The sequence below is a fragment of the Rhinopithecus bieti genome, unplaced genomic scaffold (assembly GCF_001698545.2).
Source record: "Rhinopithecus bieti isolate Rb0 unplaced genomic scaffold, ASM169854v2 scaffold_20175, whole genome shotgun sequence".
Taxonomy (NCBI): domain Eukaryota; kingdom Metazoa; phylum Chordata; class Mammalia; order Primates; family Cercopithecidae; genus Rhinopithecus; species Rhinopithecus bieti.
The window spans coordinates 1553299-1576544 of record NW_016809984.1 but is presented as its reverse complement, the minus strand read 5'-3'; the positions used below and the strand labels follow the sequence as shown (position 1 = coordinate 1576544).

The 23246-nt window shown below is 39.6% G+C and overlaps 1 protein-coding gene across 5 annotated transcripts in view; it reads right to left on the bottom strand.

Annotated features, from left to right (window-relative positions):
* Positions 1 to 23246, bottom strand: part of MGAM (maltase-glucoamylase) — a 116364-nt gene that overhangs the window by 53743 nt on the left and 39375 nt on the right. For all 5 annotated transcript variants that reach the window (XM_017891075.1, XM_017891076.1, XM_017891079.1 and 2 more), the window contains 20 exons: positions 22400 to 22531; positions 22136 to 22252; positions 21119 to 21232; positions 19933 to 20017; positions 18463 to 18580; positions 18008 to 18179; positions 16573 to 16689; positions 15877 to 16031; positions 14252 to 14336; positions 12729 to 12785; positions 12049 to 12173; positions 9334 to 9422; positions 6934 to 6983; positions 6356 to 6523; positions 4732 to 4884; positions 4189 to 4389; positions 2268 to 2422; positions 1449 to 1617; positions 1088 to 1184; positions 221 to 333 (listed from right to left, as the gene is read on the bottom strand). In XM_017891075.1, the coding sequence (XP_017746564.1) occupies positions 221 to 333; positions 1088 to 1184; positions 1449 to 1617; positions 2268 to 2422; positions 4189 to 4389; positions 4732 to 4884; positions 6356 to 6523; positions 6934 to 6983; positions 9334 to 9422; positions 12049 to 12173; positions 12729 to 12785; positions 14252 to 14336; positions 15877 to 16031; positions 16573 to 16689; positions 18008 to 18179; positions 18463 to 18580; positions 19933 to 20017; positions 21119 to 21232; positions 22136 to 22252; positions 22400 to 22531 (2472 nt within the window). The remainder of the gene's footprint in view (positions 1 to 220; positions 334 to 1087; positions 1185 to 1448; positions 1618 to 2267; positions 2423 to 4188; positions 4390 to 4731; positions 4885 to 6355; positions 6524 to 6933; positions 6984 to 9333; positions 9423 to 12048; positions 12174 to 12728; positions 12786 to 14251; positions 14337 to 15876; positions 16032 to 16572; positions 16690 to 18007; positions 18180 to 18462; positions 18581 to 19932; positions 20018 to 21118; positions 21233 to 22135; positions 22253 to 22399; positions 22532 to 23246) is intronic.

Here is a 23246-nt window from a genome sequence, read left to right as displayed (position 1 = left end):
CATCACTAGTACCACTATATCTTCTGCTCTTCTGCAATGCTTACAGAGGCTATACATTTAATGATAATCAGAATGTATTTATTTTTTCTTATTTTATAATCTCTCTCCAAGAAAGACCAATAATTCCAGTTATCATCTGAGAGTTATACTAATGGATGTAGGCTCTGGCACCCAGAATGTGCTGTATAAGTGCTTGATAAACTGCTGGATTTCATCCTACCTCAGTGTATTGCTGGGTGACAAGCTCTGGAGTTGGCCCCAAGAACACATAAAAGTCCAGAACTCCCCCTGTGGTACGGTATGTCAAGGCAGGCAGGGGCTGGAACGTCACGTCTGAAAATGAAGAAAAATGCCAAGCCAGATGGAAACCTTCCACATCACAAGGGAAACCTTCCACATCACGAATCACCCCTGAAATCCACACATTCTCCGTCTTCCTGCTCCCTCCCTATCACAGAGTGGTAAGAACAGGCATTTTCTATCACACTCACACAGAACTGAAGAAGATCAGTGGAAGTCTACAGGTCCTATTCCTGGGTTTGATTCTCTTTGGGGTACTTTACCATATTTTGTCATTCTTCTCATATAGAATTTATTTTTTACACTTCAACTTTTATTTTGGATAAAGAGGTACACGTTCACATTTGTTACATGGGAATATTGCACGATGCTGAGGTTTGGGGTGTGAATCCTGTTACCCAGATAGCAAACATAGTACCTGGTAGGTAATTTTTCAATGTACCATACACCCTGATACCCCTAGACTAACTTCTCTGACCCATAGTTTTACCCTAATTCAAATTATATAACTGGCTTCCACGAGCTGGCCTCCAGGATATTTGGGACCCACGTGGTGTTACTATCGTTTCTTATGTGATTTTTACCAAAATATGAGTTGGGTTAAATCCTCTTATCACATGATCCTATACTGAAATAAACAGAAAGGCTAAAGACAAAGAAAAAATAAACAACAATGCCCGTAAAATGAAAATTTTGACTTCAAGGAAGAATTAGGCTAAACACATTCCAAACTGACTCAAGCATGATTGGTAGCCCCCAAAATAAGGGAGGTGCTGGAAGGCCTTACCCATGGCATTGCTGTTCAGCAGGAACACTCCGTGGGCACTGCCATCCTCCTCCAGCCCCATGTAGTAGGGGTGGACACCATAGGAATTCTTCTTGTACTGGAAAGTCATGGGGAGAAGCAGTAGGAGTTTAAAAGATATTACACCTGAGAAAGAAACTCAACATAAAAGTGTTTGCTAATATGGGTCTAGTTTTCTCCATGAAATCAATTAAACATGTGAAACAAAGAAGCCTGAGAATTGGCCCACTCATCTAAAACCAGAATGAGACGACCAAGTGGAGTTTGGGAAGATGAAGCCCGAAGCATGAGTAGTGTGGGTGGAGAGAAACAGAGACACAGATCCCAAATGCTCTGTCCTTACCCCTGGGGGCTGGTCTCGGGAGAACATCCCCCAAGTGTGCCACTCCAAGTCTCTCCTATAGGATGTGTGCTCAGTTTCCCCAAAGCCATAGAGGTACTTGGAGGGAAGGCGGGTGGAGATGCGGATAAACATGTCATTGAAGGTGAAACCAAGGAGCTGAGAGTCCCAACTGAAACACAAAAAGGCAGATTTGAAACAGAAAAAATGGGCTTTTCTTTCTGCTTCCAGCAGCTGACTTTTCAAGGACAACAAATGCGTGATTTTTATTCAGAACCTGTTCATCTACAAAACAAAATAGATACTCAGTTTGATTAAAATATCATAGAAATCCTCACTAAAAGCCCAGGGGTTATTCTTCATTCATCTGTTTCCCACTGTCACTGCCTCCTTTCAGTGGTTCTCCACAATACAAACCCAAGCACACCTCACCATCACAGCTGGGACCACTCCACACCAGTTCCGCCTTCCACCCTTGCACCCCTCAGCACATTTTCTACATAGCACTCAAAGTGATGTTTACTTATTATTGGTTGTCATGAGAAGAGAACCCTCAGCTGTCTACAAGGAGCAGCACCTCCTCTAGACAAGGCACCCCATAAACATTTGTTGGATGAATCCTCAGGCACACTCAACTGCCTCAGTCATTCTTTCCAGAATGCTAAAGATTTCCCATGAGAACAGGTCTGAAGGAAACAACTCATCCATGGATCTGGAAGTGGACAATGTGATGCTTGGAACCAGGATACATCCAAGGACGATGGACCTGGCCGCGAAGGCACAGGTAGACATCAACTCTGAGTCACACTAGAAGCCACTCACATTATACTGCCTGTACTCTTGCGGCGAATTTCAATCCCAAATGGATTCTTCTTAATGAGGACATCATAGAGTTGACCCTCAGGGGTGCTGGATGGCACCCTGGGTACGTTCAGAGGAACTGGAACTTCATACCGATTGTTGTTGGGATCATAAATCTAGGCCAGAGGAAATCGATTTTAGGCAAGAATAGTGCTCTTGAAACCTATACCCTTAGCAGAACCTTTTTTATTTTGGACAAAAAGTTCAGATGCTATGTTTCTGTCTTCTTTGGGTTTATGATATCTGAGATTGAATTAACATAACAAGTAACAATGTCAGATTGAACATTTTTTCTGTCATTTCTTATTATTAAGGCCTCCATTACATTAATATACTCTATGGGACATTGGTGCTAACATGGAAAATTATTCTCAAATCAGTGTGGTATTTATGAATATGTTACTGGTTATTTTCTGGGGTATATGAGTATATAAAAATACCTGAAAATTTTTCTGAATTGAAAAAAAACCTGTCTCCCCAAAATGAAATCTATTTGATTAAAATAATCAGAATGTCCTTGCTGAAGGTGGTATCTAAACCGACTCATGAGTACCTACTACATCACTGCCTGACACTGCACAAGACACTAGGGATGTGAGCTGAATAAGGAAGTGTTATGGTTTTACAAAATTCACATGCGAATGAGAAGTAAAATAGAGCAGCTCACAACACCTGGGTGATGTGTGCTAAGGGGGAGCTATGTAGAAGTGCTGTGAGATTCTAGGGAAGAAAATGCCTAACATTGTTTCTGGGAGACTGAGATGGTGCCATGGGAGAAATACAGGATGAGTCTTAAAAGCTTAGTAGTCATTAACCAAACAAAGAAAGGAGATCAAGTCATACTGGTGAAGAATAACAACCACAGAGAAATGTGGGCCAGAAAGAGACAAATATTTTGGAAACAGCTACTCTGTGTTCAAGAGGTAAAGTAGGCAATGGTTAAGGCTAGAACTCCAAGGAAGTTCATTCATTTAAAACCCATTAGGTGCCTACAACATGCTAGCACTATGATGAGGATACAGACATACAAGAGCATCTTCCCTGCATTAGAGGATGTACAAGAACTCAGAATTCGGGTTGATGACAGATTGTAAAGAATCTTTCAGGTAATGCAACAATGTCCTGATCACTTTCACTTACTATGTCAATAACATTACACCGCTAACTATCTGCCAGGCTCTGTATTCGATTTCAGAAGAACAAAGAAGAAAGGGCACATTCCTGTCCTTGAGAAGCTTAGTTTAATAGAGAAATAGACATAATAGCTAGCCCGATCCTAGTCCTTAAATGCAATTAAATCTTGGAAAGGAATGAAATTACTGCATATTGATGGCTATATACAGAAATCTCAAATTCAGTATCCCAAAATGAACATATCATCTGACATTGATCAAGCACAAACCTTTTCAGTATTCCTATTCCAGTTAATGTCAGCACCATCCATATTAAGATGCAAGATACCAACACGGTCATCATTCTTGATTTTCCCTCTCCATTGTCACCTGCTTGCAATCAACCACCAGATCCTGTAACCCAACTTTCTCAACCTCAGACAGGTTCACTCTTCTCCACCTGCATTCCAGTGTCTAGTCCAAACCTAATTCCTCAACCAACCTGCCTAACTAGTAGCCTCCTGACTTGTCTGTCTGCATACACTCTTGTTCTCCCAATCATTTTCCTAACAGCAACCACAGTAATCTTTTCCAAATGAAAATCAGGGCAGGTCTCATTGTTCCCTCAATGATTTCTCACTGCTCTCTGGATAATGATCTAGTCTATTGTAGCATGATTAACTTATTTTAGGGTTCTGTGACCTGGACCAAAAAAAGGTAATGGAACTGAAAAGGGTCTAATCACTACCTGATACATGTACCGTGTTTACCTTGAACTGCAGCATTTCATTCTTATGGTAAGTGACATCCAGGCGAAGGGGGTTCACGGGTGTGGAGGGGAAGGCATTGGCATAAATGGAAGACTTTAAGGAGATGTCAGCTGTGGCCCCATGTGAATTATATTGAACATTACTGACAGAGTATAGATCGTTGACAAAATAGCAAAAAGGGACTCCAGAAGAATTGGATGCCTGAAAAGTAAGGCCAAAGTCATAGATCAGCACAGCATGTGGTCTTAAAGTTCTCTAACCTAAACAGGGTTAACAAAGTCATTTTATATGACAATAAAACCAGCTTATCACTCATCACTTGGCAATAACACAACTTTAATTTCCTGGTCTCCAAGCAAAATATTCATTTTAAAAATTTTCACACATGTCCCCACCTACTCTTCATATCCAGAGCATGTCCCCTAAGAAGTCCTTTCTTTCTAAGGATTTTAAGTACTTATGTAAGTACCACTGCTATGCTTAAGAAACTATAGATTACGTGTGGAGGATGTTCATGTACATGAACCCCAGCAGCATGGTTACCTCCCAGATACAGCCACGGGCAGTGCAGTTTTCTGCAGAAGCACCATTCTCATCAGGGTAACAGTCTATTTTTTCATCATCCCTTATCTTTATATCCCACTCCACTGTGTATGCTTCTCCCAGGAGAAGATCAATATCTGTGATAATGGCAACCTGTAGGAATGCAGAAATCACAAGGAAATTCATCTTTAGGAGATAGGCCTTGCAAGATCTGAGGCTTTTGTTTTTCAAGAAAAAAAAATAGAAATTAGACCAGACATTCAACCATCCAAGCAACATATGACCTGAGCTCCTAAGAAGAGAACAGCACATTGCGGGAATCTACTTAGCAGCAACAGGGCAAATGTCTCCCCTCTAGCAGAATGCTGTCCATAGCATAATGAAAACAATTCGGTCAAATAAAACCCATCATGACCACCCCTTATTCTTTTCTGCCCTGACTCCTCTTAGCCCTCTGTGTGTTGTCACGCAGGCTCTCTTCTGCACTTCCTCTTTAGCATGACACATGGTGTCATCCCGAAGTCAGCTGATCCCCTTGCTCTCCAGTCCCCAAACCAGTATCCCCCATTGGCATGGAGTGGTAGAAAGAACACAGCAATAAGAATCATATAACCTAGTTATCAAGCCCACATTTCTGTAGAATGTTGGACAAATGATTTCTTTTCTTAATTTTTAATTTTAACGGGTATACAATAGGTATACATATTTATGGGTTATATGAAATATGTTGATTCAGGCATACAATGAATAATAATCACATCAGGGTAGGTCAGGCATTCTGTTTCATTTCTTTGGGTTTCAATTTTAGTAACAGCAAAATTGAAAAGTTGGAAAAAAAATTATATTTCTTTCCATTTCTAACATCCCAGCCTCTTCATTTCTCTAAGCCTGAAGACTCCAACTTTGAAATCTTCCTTTAATACCATTAGTTCTAATATTTAATATTTTCTACATATTTTCTTATCTTTGATACTTCTTTAAACAGCACTTCCCAAGTTAAAGTTCTCACTTGTCTGGAGTAATAAAATCACATTCTAAAATTATCATCCTTCTCCCAGTCTCCTCCCAGTCCAAACCATCTTGTACTTCCCTGTTCTACTAGTCCCCAAAACCCACTCCCACTCCCAGCAATGCTCTCACACAGTAGCACAGCCTTCATTCAAGGATAACATGAGGCCCTTTGAGAATTAAATCAAGTTGGTACCTAAGACCCTCCAAAATCTGACCACAAGTTTCCTATGCAAACTGGCCTCTTTTTCAAAACTAAATCTTATCTATGCTATTCCAGTCATATAATTTTCACAGGCTAATAATGTAAGGCTGTTCCCCACTTTCCTAACTTTGCTCTTCTTGTGTCTCATCATAATTATAATTCTACTTTTGGGAAAAGGAAGTGGAACCAGTTAGAGAGAGAACATTGAGAGGCAGAGAAGAGAATAAGAAGGTAAACACCCAACTCATTCTGTCTCTGGCCACCTCATATTTTTCCCCAGTCCTCTAACTTTCCCCAAACAGGCTTCAAAGTTGCTCTGTTCCTTCAGGAACCCATGCACCCTTGGCATAAGGAACACCATGATACTATGGAGAATTCTCAATACACCATTTCAACAAAATGAGTTTTTACCTTCAGGTTAGAATCATAAGTGACTGTAGGAGAAGCCTGACGTGGCACACCATTGTGTTTCACTGTAACATTACTAGGTTCCTCCGTCCCAAGAATTTTAATCTCATTAAATGCTAAATTATTGGGGTCCTTGTAGGTTGATTGTGAAATATTCACCTCCAAGCGGTTCTGCAAAACAATTAAGTCCAATTATGCCTAAAGGTATGTCTGTAATACACAGATTCTCAAGTCACTCAAATATTCCATTCCAGACCGGATACCCCCACTGCCCTGAATGCCTCTCTGCTTTCTCTACTAGTGTGTGCTCAAGAAGTACATAATTATTTTGATAATCCTCTAATTTAAAACAATCATAAAACACAGAGACATTTAAAACTGTATTTGAAAACACTACTTGCTATATTAATGCCTCTTTTTCAAAACATCTATGAAATCATAAATAGAAATGTGCTCACCTATAGCCAATAATGCATATAAAGTTACAAATACAATCACGCATATACAATATACACAAGCACAGATGTGCTAATGGTCAGTCCAAAGCCCACACCTAAGATTCATAAAAGTATGCTACTTACTTGAGTGACAGAAAACTCACATAAAAGATACACTTTATTGGCCACAGTATCTGAAAGTGAGAGAAAGACAAGTCAGATCCTAGCCTTCCCACCACAGAAGAAAAGATTTCACCTGCCACTCCTTTCAGCTATGTCTTGAGGTCGCACATAGCAGTTTTCCTTTTCTTTATCGATAAATAATTTTCAATTGTATATGTGTATCACATTTCTTCATTCATTCATTCATCAATGTACAATTAGATTGTTTCTGTATCTTGGTTGTTGCACATAATGCCATAATGAATGTGGGAGTGACTATCTTTCTTAAAGACACTTATTTCATGTCCTCTGGATATACACCCAGAGGTGGAATTTCATGAGATTGTATGGAAGTTCTGTTTTTAATTTTTTGAGGAACCTCCATACTATTTTCCATAACAGTTGTAACAATTTACACTCCCACCAATAGTCTAAAAAATTCCATTTTCTCCACACCCTCGCCAGCACTTATCTCTTATTTTTTTATGATTTCCATGCTAACAGGTGTGAGGTGATATCTCACTGTGATTTTTGACTTGCATTCCTGTGTCATTTCCTGATGTTGAGCATCTTTTCACATACCAGTTAGCCACTTGTATGTCTTCCTTGGAAAAACATCTGCTCAGGTCCTTCACCCAGTTTTTAATTGGGTCATTTGATGTTTTGCTACTGAGTTGCCTGAGTTCCTTATTTTTTTATATTAATCTCTTCTGAGATATACGGTTTGCAAACATTTTTATCCATTCTGTAGTTTGCCTTTTCACTTTGTTGATTGTTTCTTTTGTTGTGCAGAAGACTTTTTGTTTGATGTAATCATACTTGTTTATTATTTGCTATTATTTGCTATTTTTCCTTTGATTTTGGTATCATATCCAAAAAGTCATTGCCAAGACTAATGTCAAGGAGATTTTTTCCTGTTTTCTTCTAGGAGCTTCACAATTTCAGCCCTTACATTTAAGTGTTTAATTTTACATTGCACAGTAGCAAAGATATGAAAACAACCTAAATGTCCATCAATAGATGAATGAATAAGGAAATTCTGGTACATATATACAAAGAATATTATTCAGACATAAAAAGAAGAAAATTCTGCCATTTGCAACGGCATGGTTGAATCTAGAGGACATTATACTAAGTGAAACAAGCCAGAGATAGAAAGTCAAATACTGCATGGTCTCACTTACATGTGAAATCTAAAAAAGTTAAGCTCCTAGAAGCAGACAATATAACACTTGTTCTTAGAGCCTGCAGGTGTGGAAAATAGGGAGATGATGGTCAAGGGTACAAACTTTTAGTTATTAGATGAATAGGTTGTAGGGATCCAGTCTACATTATGGATGGCGATGGATGTGTTCCTTAAAATAGCTGTGGTAATCATTATACTATGCCTATATATATATTAAATCCTCACATTGTCCACTTTGGATATATTTCATCTTTTAAATATTTTACAATTAAAAAATAAATATTTAAATCTACATATTGGATTAGATGGACAAGAGTCTCCAAGGTCAAGCTACTGTTTTTCCTTCTCTTTCCTACTAGAACATTGCAAAGCTTCCCTTCCAAAGGCTTCCAAGGCATATGCCTCAAGGGGATCTGTTTCCTAAACTTGAAGCACAGGAATTGTTAGTATACTGGACCCACAAATACTAAAAAGTATGGCTAGGTGAGTACACACTACAACAGTATATTCTCACTGCCTCATTGGCAGGGGCATGATTTCTATATCGCCAACATTTGCTCATAAGAATTTTGGGTGGAAGACATTAACATTGAATTACAGGAACAGTCTTGAAACCATCTCTTCTAAGCACCCGTTGACAATAAAAAGAGAGCCTATTGGCCAAGCGTGGTGGCTCACGCCTAGAATCCCAGCACTTTGGGAGCCTGAGCCGGGTAGATCACTACCGGCTGGCTAACACGGTGAAACCTCATCTCTACTAAACATACAAAAAATTAGCCAGGCGTGGTGGCAGGCACCTGTAGTCCTAGTTATGAGGGAGGCTGAGGCAGGAGAATCACTTAAGCCTAGGAGGCAGAGGTTGCAGTGAACTGATATTGTGCCACTGCACTCCAGCCTGGGCGACAAGAGCAAAACTCCACCACAAACAAACAAACAAACAAACAAACAAAAGAGAGCCTATTATTGATATCACTGGCCAACAGAAGAATTGTCAGAGATAGAAATGTATTTTTTCTTTCCTTTGTAGGTCATCTACCACTACCTCTGAATGGTGCGACCAGAAACAAAATACTTCAGTGACTCTTGCTGCTGTGCCTGCTGAGATTTCTCCCACAGCTCAATGACCCGCAGGAGGGAAGGACCATAAGTCACAGGTGCGGGTTTGGAAACAGCAACATGATCGTTTCAGCGCTCACCCTTCGTTTCCCCATCATCCCAGAAAAGTTCTCCTTTTGCTTCTTTGTTCTCATCTAGGGCAATGATAAGACCAAGAGGGTTCTTTCGACTGTGGGGAACAAGATTCAAGAGACAAAGACAGGAGTCAGAGAATTTTGCCAACTGAGCTGAGAATGTTTCCATCAAATTTCAAATTGAAAAAGTTACTAGCAGCAGATGGTTCTGCTTTTCTTCAGGCACAAACACAAAATTGACAGGCGCCCCTATCTTTAATATCAACAGTGTCACAAGAGATAGAAATACCCCAAACATTAGCAATAACATCTATGTTGGAGGCAAGAATTTAAGCACCAGAGTCTCTTCAATAGCTCAAATAAAAGCTGCTTCTGCAACTACTACTTAGAATACAGACTATGAGAAGAGAAAGAAATCTTAGGCAATAACTGGTTCAGTCATTTTAGCAATGATGCCCTCAGGAGAAGTGTCCAGTGCTGTGAGGAAGATACAGTTTCACCTGCCTAAGGACCATTTATACCCAGAAACCAACAACACACAATAAGGCCCATCTATTTAGTAGTAACTTATCTGATTATCAGGTATTAGTTTCTTTTGAAAGAAAAACAAATCATTCTAATGATCTACTTTATAATTTAGAATAAGAAACACAAAACATTACTCAAAGACATGGTAAAGTAGACAGACAGAGAGGAAGAGGGGGAGAGAGAGAAATTTTTATTTGGAATCTCTCCTCATTCTGTCACTCCTCTAGGCAACCTCCAAGTTTCCTGCTCTTCTTGTTTCTTCTCTGTCTGTCACTGGACTCACATTCTCCATTGTATTATTTCACAGTTCAGCCTTTCACTATACAAGAGTTAGTTTTTATTATCAACAAAATCATCTGCTTTCATTAAATATTCATGTATTGAGTAGCAGTCATTTCTAGGAAGTCAATGAGATACAAAAATTAATAAATCACAAGTCCTGACCTGAATGACCTTAAATATTACCGGAAAAATTAGGCACATTCATTAAAAAAATGGAGGCAGACAGTGAACACAACACAAAAGTTAAGATATTCTAGGAGTCCAGAACCACAGTTCCAGAAATATGGTGGACTGGATATTCTTCTGGAGACTTACCCAGTAAAATATTCCCTGATTCTAGATAAATTACAACACATATTCCTGTTAAAATATTGTTGGATTTGCAAGAAAGTAAGAAATATATCCAAGAGACCAAAACAATAACAGGATAACAAAACACTGAGCTAAAACTAAAAGGGTGCTTAGTAAGCAAAACCGAGAATCTCCGTGCAGCAAATTCCCATAGCAAGGTTAAAACTGGGCTACTAAGCCTAGCAATCCAAGGTAGAGAATGTGAACCTCTGATTCCCACATGAAGCCGGGATCCTTAAAGGAAGCTAACGTAATGCCAGTTGGAAGCAATTCTTGGCTTACAAACAGAGGAGAAGGCAAATCATCTCTGGAGGAATGAGACCTACATTTATAAGATTATCATAGCTTAAAAAAAATAAGATCACCAAGCACACAAGGTAATAAGTCAACATGAAAGAAAGTCAGCAAAGGTAAGTAACAATAGACTTAGATTCCCCTAAACATTTCAGATAATAAAATTTTCTAGCACAGAGTATACAACTATTATTGAAATGCTAACAGTATTAAGGAAGACAAAATCTTCTAAGGAGCAATATATATATGAAATGACCAGAAATTTGAACGTGGCAGTGCTTCCTCCGCTGGAAGATTAGGGAAAGATTTCTTGCTACTGAAATGTAAGTTTCATTTGGGTCATTAAGAATACACCAGGGCAAAGATGTTGGAAAGGATAAATTCAAAAGCCCAAATGCAGTAAAATACATAGGTATGTCTGGGAAATAGCAGGCTTTTGGAATAGCTGGTCTGTATGTACATGAAGGTATGGCAGGAGATAAGACTTGTTAAGGTAACATGTAACCAGGTTGTGATTGGTTTTAAATACCCTATTAATAGAAGACTTTGGACTTAAAGCCTGGGAGCAACCAGTCGAGATTTTCATTTTGGAAAAATCAATTTGGTATCACTGTGCAGAACAGCTTGAAAGTGAACAATTCGAAAAAGGAAGCCAACTGGTGTTGGATTTAGGGATATTTTCCATTAGCATCATAAAAAGTCTACAATTTGGAAAATTAAAGCAGTAAGAGAAGTTCAAAAGAAAAGACAGGTTTCTGGCTTCCAAAGAACTCCTAGTCTATTAAAGACAAGTAGGCTAATACTCTCAAACGCATGAAGATATAAATGTGTACCTCTTTAGTACAGATGGAATCTATTATTTTGGAATCAATTAAGTATAAAGGAAAAGTCAGTGACTTGGAGATTTGAGGTTTGCAGAAGGTAATATTTGAATCACAAGAAAGAAAACTTAATGGGAGAAAAGAAATATGAAGTTGAAATTCTAGGAGGGTGGAAATTGAATCTTGACTCTCTAGAAAAGAGAACAAGTGAGTCAAGAGTAAAGAAACACGGATGCACAGTGTGGCCAAGGCAGACAGAGGGATCAACTGACCTGGTTTGCCCAGAATCAAGAAGCATCCCAAGGGAAGGGACTTTTGGTGCTAAAACTGCAACAGTCCTGGCCAAACAAAAAAGGCTGACCACCCGGCTGTTAGTTTCAAAAAGAAATTCAAAGGGTTTCAGGAAGGATATCAATTCTTAAAGGACACTCCAGCCATGCTATACCTGGCCAGAGTGGTTGTATTTGGCTGCTGTGTGGGAAAGATGTAGCCTCCTCGAAGGTGAAGTCCAATTTTGTCTCCAGGAAGTTCCATCTCGACTTTTTGCTTCCTCCATCTCACTTGGTTCCCCTGATGCATGCAGATAAATCAAACATATTGGCATGACAGCATATTGCCCTCCACTGATTATCTACGTGCCGAGTGATCCACAATTCTCTCCCTTTTCCAATTAGTTGAATTACAGTCTAGCCAGGCAATCAAACAACAGAAGGAAAAAAATCAGGAATAACGTGTTCTGCCACCAGTTGGGGGTTTGTGAAAACATTTATGCCATGCTGAGGCTATTTGATAAATATTATATAAACTGAGAGTTCTAAACAAATAATCTGATTCCTGACCAAGCTCACATTGTCCATCAGTTCCTCCAATATTCATTTATGAGATACTATGTCAGCCTCTATCTTATTGCTGAATAAAGTATATGAAAGTATTTTTTCACATTTCATCATGACTGATGTTAGGGATTTAGGTTGACTTTACCCAGGTTCTGCTATGAAATTACAGAAAACACTACCAAAATACTCCTCAGCAGGTAGATGGATGTTCCTCTCTCAGGAAAGGTAACTTGTCTATGCAGCTGCAGCTACAGTCTTAAGGAGTAGAAGAAAAGCCAAAGCTACTCACAGTCTCGTAGTCATACCAGACAGCATCAGGCACATATGCTATCACTTTCTCTGCACCCTGAAATTAAAACAGTATAGTGTCCCCTGAGGGAAATAAAATGGATTTCTTTTTATTATCTAGGGAACTTCTTAATCATACACAGAGAGGGCAGGAATGCCCTTTCCATCCTCTGTTATTATGCCTTTCTTCTGCTTCTCCTCTAATACAAATAATAGAAGCTGTAACTTGGCAACCCAGAGAGAAATCCCAAACGTAGCCACATTAGGAATAATAATAATAATAAAACATGTGTGGTGACAAACATTCCAGCTTTACATGATTATATCATTCAATTTTCCCAACACTCCCAAATGGTAGGTACTATTATTATTATTATTACACCTCTACAGATAAGAAGCCAGTACAACTGTCACCCCTGATCACACAGGCTCAAAGTGGCAGAGACAACAATCACATCCCGATCCGCCTGACTTTAGAGTGAGTGTTGGGACTGCTCCATCCTGTTTCTGCATCATGGAGCAAGTCAGGATCTGCTATGAGAATCCAAAAACAAATAGGACCACTCCTGATATAGTTTGGATGTTTGTCTCTGCCCAAATCTCATGCTGAAATGTAATCCCCAGTGTTGGAGGTGGAGTGTGGAGGGAGGTGACCGGATCATGAGGGCGGATTTCTCATGAATGGTTTACACCATTCCCTTGGTTCTGTCCTGGTGATAGTGAGTGAATTCTTATAAGATTTGGTTGTTTAAAAGTGCGCAGCAGCTGAGCACAGTGACTCATGCTTGTAATCTCAGCACTTTGGAGGCCGAGGCAGCTGGATCATCTGAGGTTGGCAGTTTGAGACCAGCCTGGCTAACATGAAACCCCATCTCTACAAAAATACAAAATTAGCCGAGCATGGTGCCAGGTGCCTGTAATCCCAGCTTCTCGGGAGGCTGAGGCAGGAGAATCGCGTGAACCTGGGAGTTGGAGGTTGCAGTGAGCTGGGATTGTGCCACTGCATTCCAGCCTGGGTGACAGAGTGAGACTCCATCTCAAAGTGCATGGCAACTCCCCCCACTCTCTCTCTTGTTCCTGCTTTTGCTATGTGACATCCCTGCTCCCCTTCCTCCATGACTGTAAGCTTCCTGAGGCCTCCCTAGAAGCTGTGCAGATACCAGCATCATGCTTCTTGTAAAGCTTTCAGAACTGTGAGCCAATGAAATCTTTTTTCTTTGTAAATTAATCAGTGTCAGGAATTTCTTTATAGCAATGCAAGAACAACCTAACATAACTTTTAAATCTAGAGTTTCCAGTAGATGCTTCTAAACTGGTTGGGAACTTGATCGAGGGAAAAAAAATTCTAGAAAGAAAAATGTGTAATTACCAGATGTCTAGCTTCTCAAAACCTAGCACACTCTCTTCATGGCTGACTCAGTCACAGATGTCAGAAATGAGTTTGGAATAAGGAGGAGAGAGGAATTTGCAGGGCAGCAGGAACAGAAGTGGAGATCCCTAGTGTATCTCTGTGGGAACACTTACTTCATCCAGAACTGGAGTGATGAGGAGGCCGGGCCCCCATAAGAACTGTTGGTGCACATCCCAAGTGCTGTTGTCCTCGTAGAACCTGAAGACCAGAGAGACAGCTCACTGAGATTTGAGCCACTGCCAATGAGATTTGTCGCAGTTCTACTCACAACCTGTTGAAAGCATACAGGCCGCCTGCCTGCGCAAACCTCCCAAATTATTCTGTGACACCTACTCAAGCCCCTCTGCACCCCTAGACAGATTCTCCTTCCCCAGCTTATGTCTCCTATTCCCTCAGGATAAACAGATGCTTCTATTCTAGTATGTATGCTAGGCAGGTCTCAGGCTGTAATTCTATTTTCCATATCCCTCCTTTTTAAAAAAAGTAAGTTGAGATCTAGATATTTGCATCAACATGGATAGAACTGGAGATCATTATGTTACATGAAATAAGCCAGGCATATAAAGACAAACATCACATGTTTTCACCTATTTGTGGGATCTAAAAACCAAGAATTTATGGATACAGAGAGTACAAGGATGGTTACCAGAGGCTGGGAAGGATAGTGAGGGGCTGGGAGGGAGGTCAAGATGGTTAACAGATACAAAAAAAAATAGTTAAAAAGAATGAGTAAAACCTACCATTTGATAGCAAAATAGGGTGACTATAGTCAATAATAACTTAATTGTACATTTAAAAGTAACTTAAAGAGTGTACTTGGATTCTTTATAACTGAAAGGATAAATGCTCAAGGGGATGGATACCCCATTCCCATAATGTTCTTATTTCACATTGTATGCCTATGTCAAAACATTTCATATACCTCATAAATATATGCAACTACTATATACCCACAAAAATTTAAAATTAAAAAATTAAGTTAAATAATCAATACATTTCATAACTTCAGCTGACTATCAAGAAATTGGATCTGATCATAAAATATACCAGATAATTTAACATTTTATTTTTTTCTCTTTCAGGATATCTGCTTTTAACAAGAAATTTCATGAACAGACAAAACTTCCCAAAATAATGAATATATGATAGCTTGATATGTGCCTGAGGGCCTCATATGTCACCCACATAAGGGAGTTGACTGTATTTTGACAAGAAAATACTCTTAAGTGCCTTGTTTTAGAATTAAATTAGAGATGTTCATTGCCTGAGAAATAAGAATTCTGAAATTCTAAAAATCCTTTATAATGGCCTCATTTGTATTTATATTATAGGCTCATTCCTATAGCTTGAACATAGTTCTGGCATTATAGTGCATTACAGATGAGACCACCACAGTCAAGACTTCAAATCCTTTAAATTAAGACTGAAGAAACTAAGGAAAAAATGATTCCCCTAAGATATAGAGTGAGTTAGTGAGCGGCAGAACAAAGAAAAGACCTGTAGTCCCATGACTTTTAGTCTAATTCTCTCACCAAAATGGAACAGGCGAGGTTTACAAATACCAACTAGGTATTCCAGTTAGATAGATAAATGAATAGAGATATATAGATTACAGATATAGATATAGATAGATATGAATAACTGCCCGAATTGTTTCAGTTTTCACTCCGATATTTGATGATATAGTCAATGTCATTCCAGATGCATTAATAAATTTGAGGAGGTTAGGTGAACTTACTCATGCAAAAGGGGCCTAGCCACCGTGTCCCCTCGGCTGTGAGCACGGAAGAAGAGGGTGTATAGGTAGGGCAATAGAGTATAGCGGATGTTAAGGTAGTGCCTGGAGGAATTCAACAGCAGGGAGTCAGCTCCAAAGGAGGCAGGATCCTGGTCCTGGGAGGAAATAGGAGTTTACAGTTGTGGTTTGGCTGCAGAATATCAGAAGCACCTGCAGAATTCCAGACCTCATTCATTACAACCAAGAATTTCCCTCCTGAATGACAGAGGCCAAGGTTGCAAACCTCGCTTCTGAGCAGTACCAAGTAAGGGTCTCTCCTTGGGTTTTCGATTCATCCTGCCTCCCTCATTCTTTAAGATTCCTCTCTTGGGAGGCTGCAATTTAAATAATTTTGAAGTATTTCCTTGTCTGCTTCTTATTTAAAAGCAAACAATATAAATAAAGTGTACAGAAGTTTGATGAAAGACCTTTACAGACACGCCATTTCCTTGAATGCAGCAGTAAATAACAGGCTAAGGCCATTGGGCATTTCGATGATACAGCACAGGTTCTGGTTAATTGCACATGATGGTGCAAATCAGAGTAAGTGAAGACCAGGTAAGAGGCTGGTTCAGCAGATCTCTTGGTAAGGATGCAGACAGATCTAGTCCTAATGTACGCCAAATTCATTCTGACTCTATTTCTTAGGAGCCTTACCTTGAAGCCTTGGCCATTGTGATTTCTAGAAAATGGATAAAATGCACCCAACTGCATCCACCGCCTACAGAGCTCCTCAGGGGCATCCAAGGCAAAACCACATATGTCAGGACCCACCTGGAAGGACACACAGACAACAGGTATACCTCACTTCCTTCCACCACCCTCCTTTGCTTTCCACCAGGGACCTCCCAACTAAACCTTGCTTAAACTTCCTACTGAGAAGGCTAGGAGGGTGGTCAAAATTCGGGTATAGCCTGTGTCCACTCTTGAATACTGGATGACTTTGAGTAAGTTACTCAATCCTTCTGTGCCTCAATTTCCTCATTTTGTCAGTGAGTACTAAATTACTACACAGGCATTTAGTAAATGAGTGAGATAATGAAAGTAATACACTTTACATATGAGAGCTTTTGGATGCATAGTACCTAATACTGCTGATATTATTATTTTGACCTCACTACTATCAGCATTATTTTTCTAAAGCCTAACTCTGACCATGTCACTCACCTATTAAAAAATCTCTAGGACTTCCTTGCTGTTCATCCTTTTAGATCTTTAAAACCTGGTTCCAACCCATCTTTTTAGCATCACTTATCATTCCAGTCCCACACACCAATCCTCATAGATACATCAAATAATCCCCTTCTACTGTTTGTGCTCACTTTTATTTCTCAGTGTTAAAATGAACTTCCCCCCTCATTAGTCAGATGAAAAAATACTCACCTTTCAAGGTTAATCTCAAATGTCATCTTTTCCATGAAGTGTCTCTTGACTCCCTGCCTTGATTCCTTTTGTCCCTCATAATTTTGTCAGATAAAACCCTTTCTCGGGATCTCCCATAACATTTAACTCATATGTCCCTGTTGGTCTTTTTACCCTAGTTTGTCATAATTATTTGTTTACACACATGTCTCCTCTTACTAAACTGCAAACCCTTGGGGCAAAGAGGAGGTACATCTTTACTATATTTATGCTTTCCTTCCCCTCTCACCATGCCTACTCTGCTCAAGACCTTGAACATTCTAAGAGCTCAATTCATAAATATGTTGGATTTAACTAAAAAATGCCAAAGCCTGTAGGGTGCTGGCAATGTTATACTTCTTCATCTCGGCACTAGATACACAGAAGTGTTCAGTTGGTGAAATTCATCAGCTGTATTCTTAAGGATACATACACTTTTCTGTATAAAGTATGTTACATGTGTTATACTTTAATAGAAAGATCAAAGTTGCACCTTCTGTCTTCATAAGGCAGTACAGGAAAGAATGGTATGGTATCAAAGCCTTGCTGATGTGGATGAAACACATGCTCTCAAGACATTAAATTCCCAGCCATGGCAAGCAGGAGAGGGGAGCTTTGCGGCTTGAAAACTTTCTAGAATGAGGCTACCTGGGAATTCAGGTTCATAAGAGAACTTGAGGTAGCAACTCACCATTGGGATGCCAAAAAGGTTGAACTCAAGCACGCCAGGGATGGACCATCGCAAGTCATCCCAGGTGGCGGTGTTGTCTCCTAACCAATGTGCTGCAAACTTGCCAGAGCCCGCAAAGGTAGAACGGGTCAGAATGAAGCTTCTCTTATTAGGGAACACAGTCTTGGCAGCTCTAGAAAGGGAGAGAGATTTAAGGAGCCAGTGTGAGATCTTAGCTTGTCTCAGTCCATGGGATACAGAAACAATACCAAAGACATTAAAAGTGAATAACCCACTCTCTTCCAACTCCCTTTCAGTACAATTAGAGTCCCTGTTGGGAGCATTCTGTATCATTAAATATGTTTTGTTTTGTCTTAAGAAATTTTATGCATTAGCCCCATAATCTCCAAGAATTAAAAACATATATATATTCTTTATATTCAATAATTAGCGGGTCGTAGCCACAGTGGTCTTACTCTGCTGTGGCAACCGCCATGGTGTAGCCATACAGATTGTGAACGTCGTACTGCTTGCCCCAGTGCTGCACTGCATCCATACAGAGAGTCTTGCAGAACAGGTACCCATCCAGGACTCCTGAAACCAAAGTGGGATCAATCAGCGACAGCCTAAGTTGCACATTTCCTGCTCCTTGACTATCACACAATCCGACATGACAGCCCCCCAGGCAGGCACTCTTGTGGGCATCCTGTAGACAGTCACACTGCTCCCTCACTATGAGAACGCTATCCACATGGAGTAGTTTCTCTGACATATAAATGAATTCTGCTGACTCACACACATCCTCCCACCAAGCTCTCATGTGATTAGAGGCAGACACTCGGAAGCAAGAAGATTCAGTCAGCCCTGAGGTTCAATCTGAATTCTCCAAACTGAGCTAAGTAAAGCGGTCCAAGAATAGAAATACTGAATGAAAGTGTAAATTAATTTCTGACTCCTTCTCTCCCCTGATCATATATTTTAGAGAATGATTACCAGTCTCTCCTGTATTCATTTGTTCCTCTCTGCTCCCATTGCACCACTCTGGTTGAGATCCACATTATCTGTGGATCTTAACTATTGCAGTAGCTTCATCATGTCTTATTTACCTCCCAGGTATCTATTTCTAGTTCACACTATATATTAATGCCAGGTTCAAATTTCCAAAACCATCTGACCACCATGCTTCTCTCTTACTAAGAGAGAAAGTAGCTTCTAACACCAAAAGAATAAAATATGAACTGTTTAGCCTCTCATCCAAGACCCTCAGCATTTGATTCTACGCTACCTGCCCCAATTTCCTCTCTTCTCACCATATTGAAGCCTTCATAAGTTATTATCATCTTAGCAGTTTTTTCCTTTCTCAATCAAGATATAATTTATCCTTGAACTTCCAGCGTTCTTCAAACTATGGCCAATGCTATGATTCCAAGGCCACACCCTAAGAGATAGTGTTGTCCAAAGTTCAGTCAAAGCTGGATATCATCAGGTTCACTGACTTTGACCTCCCAAGTCACGAGTTCTGTCTTTTCATCCTGTGGCTCAGTTCTTCACACTGTGGACATGTCAGACATGACCCTCACCTTAAGACTAAGGCTGTTTACCTGGTGTCTCTCTAGTAAACCCTGGCCTGCGGGTGTACACTTGAGAATGACATAAACTTACCACTAGCCTCTAGCCTCTACACCATATCCGCTCTAGATCTTCCCTAGAAATAGCTTTGACTATCAGTAGAAGTACTACATTGCCCCTTTTGAATTTGTGCCTCTTTTAGGAAAGCATAGCATGTTTTTATTTTCCTTCCTAGTTTTCCTTATATTACCCACATTTTTCTTTTTCTGTGCACACTTATGAACAAATTCCCTTGTCAAATTTTTCAGATCTGTCCTTACAAATTTATAATATGAAATACACATTGCTACTTTAATCTGCTGACCACCAAGACTTACTGGGAGTGAATGGGGGATTATTTAGGTTGTTTGTGGAACATCCTGAGACCGAACCATCAACAAAGTTGGAGACTTCATTCATATCCTGCAAGACGAAGAGCAAAAACTATTAAGAAAAAGTAACATGTTATCTTATGATGTACGGATGGTGTCTTTTTTTAATTAATCAGATAAATTATTCCAGATATTTTAAGGGGGTATTTATATATATGGAATAGAGTGGGTGTTCTTGTCTACCCACTGAAGGCTTCATGAAGAAGGTTCTTAACATTTCTTCAAATATGTCTATAACTGTTGAAAATGAACAATTCCTAAACACACCAGGTGAAAAAAATTTCAATTTATATGATGACATGTTTCAACTTATACATTTTCCATATATCAAAATATAACTGTAAATACGTACACATAAAAATACATATAAACATACATACACAGAGAGAAAAGGAGGGAGAGAGCACATGAGGGTCTAAAGAGATGCATTCTAACATATCGATAATAAATGTCTTTGGTTGCTATAATTTCAGAGGATTTTGCTTTTATCTTTTAACTCTCTGTATTGTTTGAATTTTCTACAGTTCTGTTAGAAAAAGAAAAAGTTTCAACTCTGGAGCTCCCTAAATTTTGCTAACCCTCGGCTGGGTTACTTTCTTTCACCTGACATCATATGAGACATTTTTCTTTACCACAGGCATAGTTTGTTCATGCACCTGAGTGCTTTGACTGTGATCAATTTGTTCAACATGTCCAAATGGAAGAGCCTTGAACTAGCAATTGAACAATTTGTATACTTTGCAACAAGGTAAGGAGTACATGACCTGTTCTGAGTTCAGCTCATTCCTTTGAAGAAGGAAGGAAGGAAGGAAGGAAGGAAGGAAGGAAGGAAGGAAGGAGGGAAGGAAGGAAGGGGGGAAGGAAGGAAGGGAGAAAAGAAAAGAAAAAAAGAGCTAGACTTGGGAAAAAATTTCTGAGTTTCCTTTTAGCTCTAACAATTTGATTTTTATTCTAAGCTATGTGTTTTAGTAAGATTATTTGAATAGAAAGATAGTGAATATTGAGAATGATTGCTATACTTCCTTTCTTCTCCTCCTCCTCCTCTCCCTATGCTCTGTGACTCAAAGTTACAGATACAGATATACACAATCTGAATATCTGTCACTCAATAATCCAAGTGTAAACAACTCACAATCCAGATTCCATCAAACTCCACTTGATTATGAAAAAGTTCAAATTCCTTTGTCCACCAAACAGCACAGTTGGGATTGGTATAATCAGGAAACACAGTTTGTCCAGGCCAGACCTTCAGGAGAAAAAGAAAAACACTGATAAGAGTAAATTAAACAAATATAGAATAAAATAAAGTACTTTGCAAAGAAATTCCTAACATGATCACAGCAACCGAGGTACCCAGGAACACATCCTATTTAGTTAGGAAGGTGGAGTGCTCAGAATATTTAAAATAAATGCCAGGGTCACTTGAAGAAAAATGCATTTCAAAAAATGTTTAAGTCCTTAATGAATAAATTTGTGGATAAAGGCATTGTCTAACTTAGTCATCTTTAACTCTCCACACTTTTTTTGTTCTTAATTCTGGGAATAGTAAATGGGGGAAGAGCACTGTGTAAATTTCAGCTAGTCCATTATAAGCTGTGGATTCTAACATCATTCACTTTTCTCTTTCTTTCCTATCCAATTTCCCCCAGACACTACACTCTGAAAAGGTCATCAGAGACCTTAGAAGTGAACAAGCAGATAACACCTTCCTGAAAAAACAAGGACAAACAAACATTTGAGAAAGAGTGGGTACACTTGTCAAATACTGCAGGAAAATTGAGTAAGAAGAGGCATGAAACAGTTCCGCTGGATTTACCAATGAGAAAGTAATGGGTGTTTTTTGCCAGAGCAGTGTCAGGGAAGTGATGGGGGGAGAAAGGAGGCCACAGTCAGCTGCAGAGTGTGTGGGAGGTGAGAAAGTGGACACTCAGTGTGTGAGCTGTTGTTTAAAGGGACTTGGCTGTGAAGGGAATCAAAAATCTAGGATGGCAGGCATGCACTCGGGCACAAAAGGGGAGAGGAGAATTTATTCCCAGAATACATAAATATTTTGAAAATGTACAATAAAACAATTACATGCACAAACACACGCACATTCACACACCCCTATGCAGCCCCTCTACCGCCTCCAGCCTTCCCATTAAGTTACCTCCCCAATGAGTGGAGTCACTCCATCTGAACTATTCACCCATATCTTCATATCTGAACCCCTGTCATATGGGCCATAGGGTTTACTTGAGGAAGAGTTGTTGGAGATGGCTGGATCCTAAAAAGAGGAAGAATACAATGAAGAAACCAACTGGAAGCTGGAGGCACTGAAAGGAGACTGGGAACTTGGGGAGAAAGCAAAGGAGATGGGTGTATGAAACGGAGGAGCAAATACCTAATTTGGAGGAAAGAGGGCAGTACGTACCACAATGATGACAAGCTTCTGTCCATTTTTGTGTAAGTCACTGACAAATTCAGGGAAGCCTTTAAAATTCACTGGATCATAAGTGAAGTCCCTTCTCTCATCCATATAATCAATATCAGCATGCTGAACATCCTGAAAGAATATACAAAGTCCACAATTAGCGCCTAGAAATTTCCATGGTAAAACGAAATCAAATTTTCACTGTGATTATTCAGGATAAACAACAACTCTGTTCTGGGCTCTAAACAGAGTTCTTAATCAGTTCCTGGAAGCTGAGTGCCTCTTTTCCAATGGTGATTTCAAAAACACATGACCGGTTGGTTCCCTAGGGCTTGGCCTCATCCCTGCCATCAGGTTAACTGCATCATGCTATCCTTGCCTGGCACTCTGGCATTAAAAACCAATCAAGCAAACAACACCAATTATGACAAACCCCTAAGACAATCAGACATATCCACCTAAGAAATGACCTAAATTTCACCTTATTCACAAAATAAAGAAGGGAAGAGACTGCCTCTCTCCCACATCTCCCTCATTTTATTTTGTTACTTCGCTTCTACCCCACATCTTTGCTGTTTATGCTATCCCAATTTTACCTGTATAAACATAGTGAAGCCCAGAATAAAATGTACCCTTCTCTACCACCTAGGTTTGTCTCCAAGGGAATAGAGCAGGGGAGAGAAGAGGATTATTCTAGAGACTACTAAGCTTTTCCCTTTGCATCTCTTATTAAATTTCACGCCCAATAGTACCCAATATCATAGGTACATTCCAAGTTAGCCATTCAAAGCACAAAAATGTTTTATTACATGTCCATATTATACCTTTTTGTTCACTTAAAGTGACA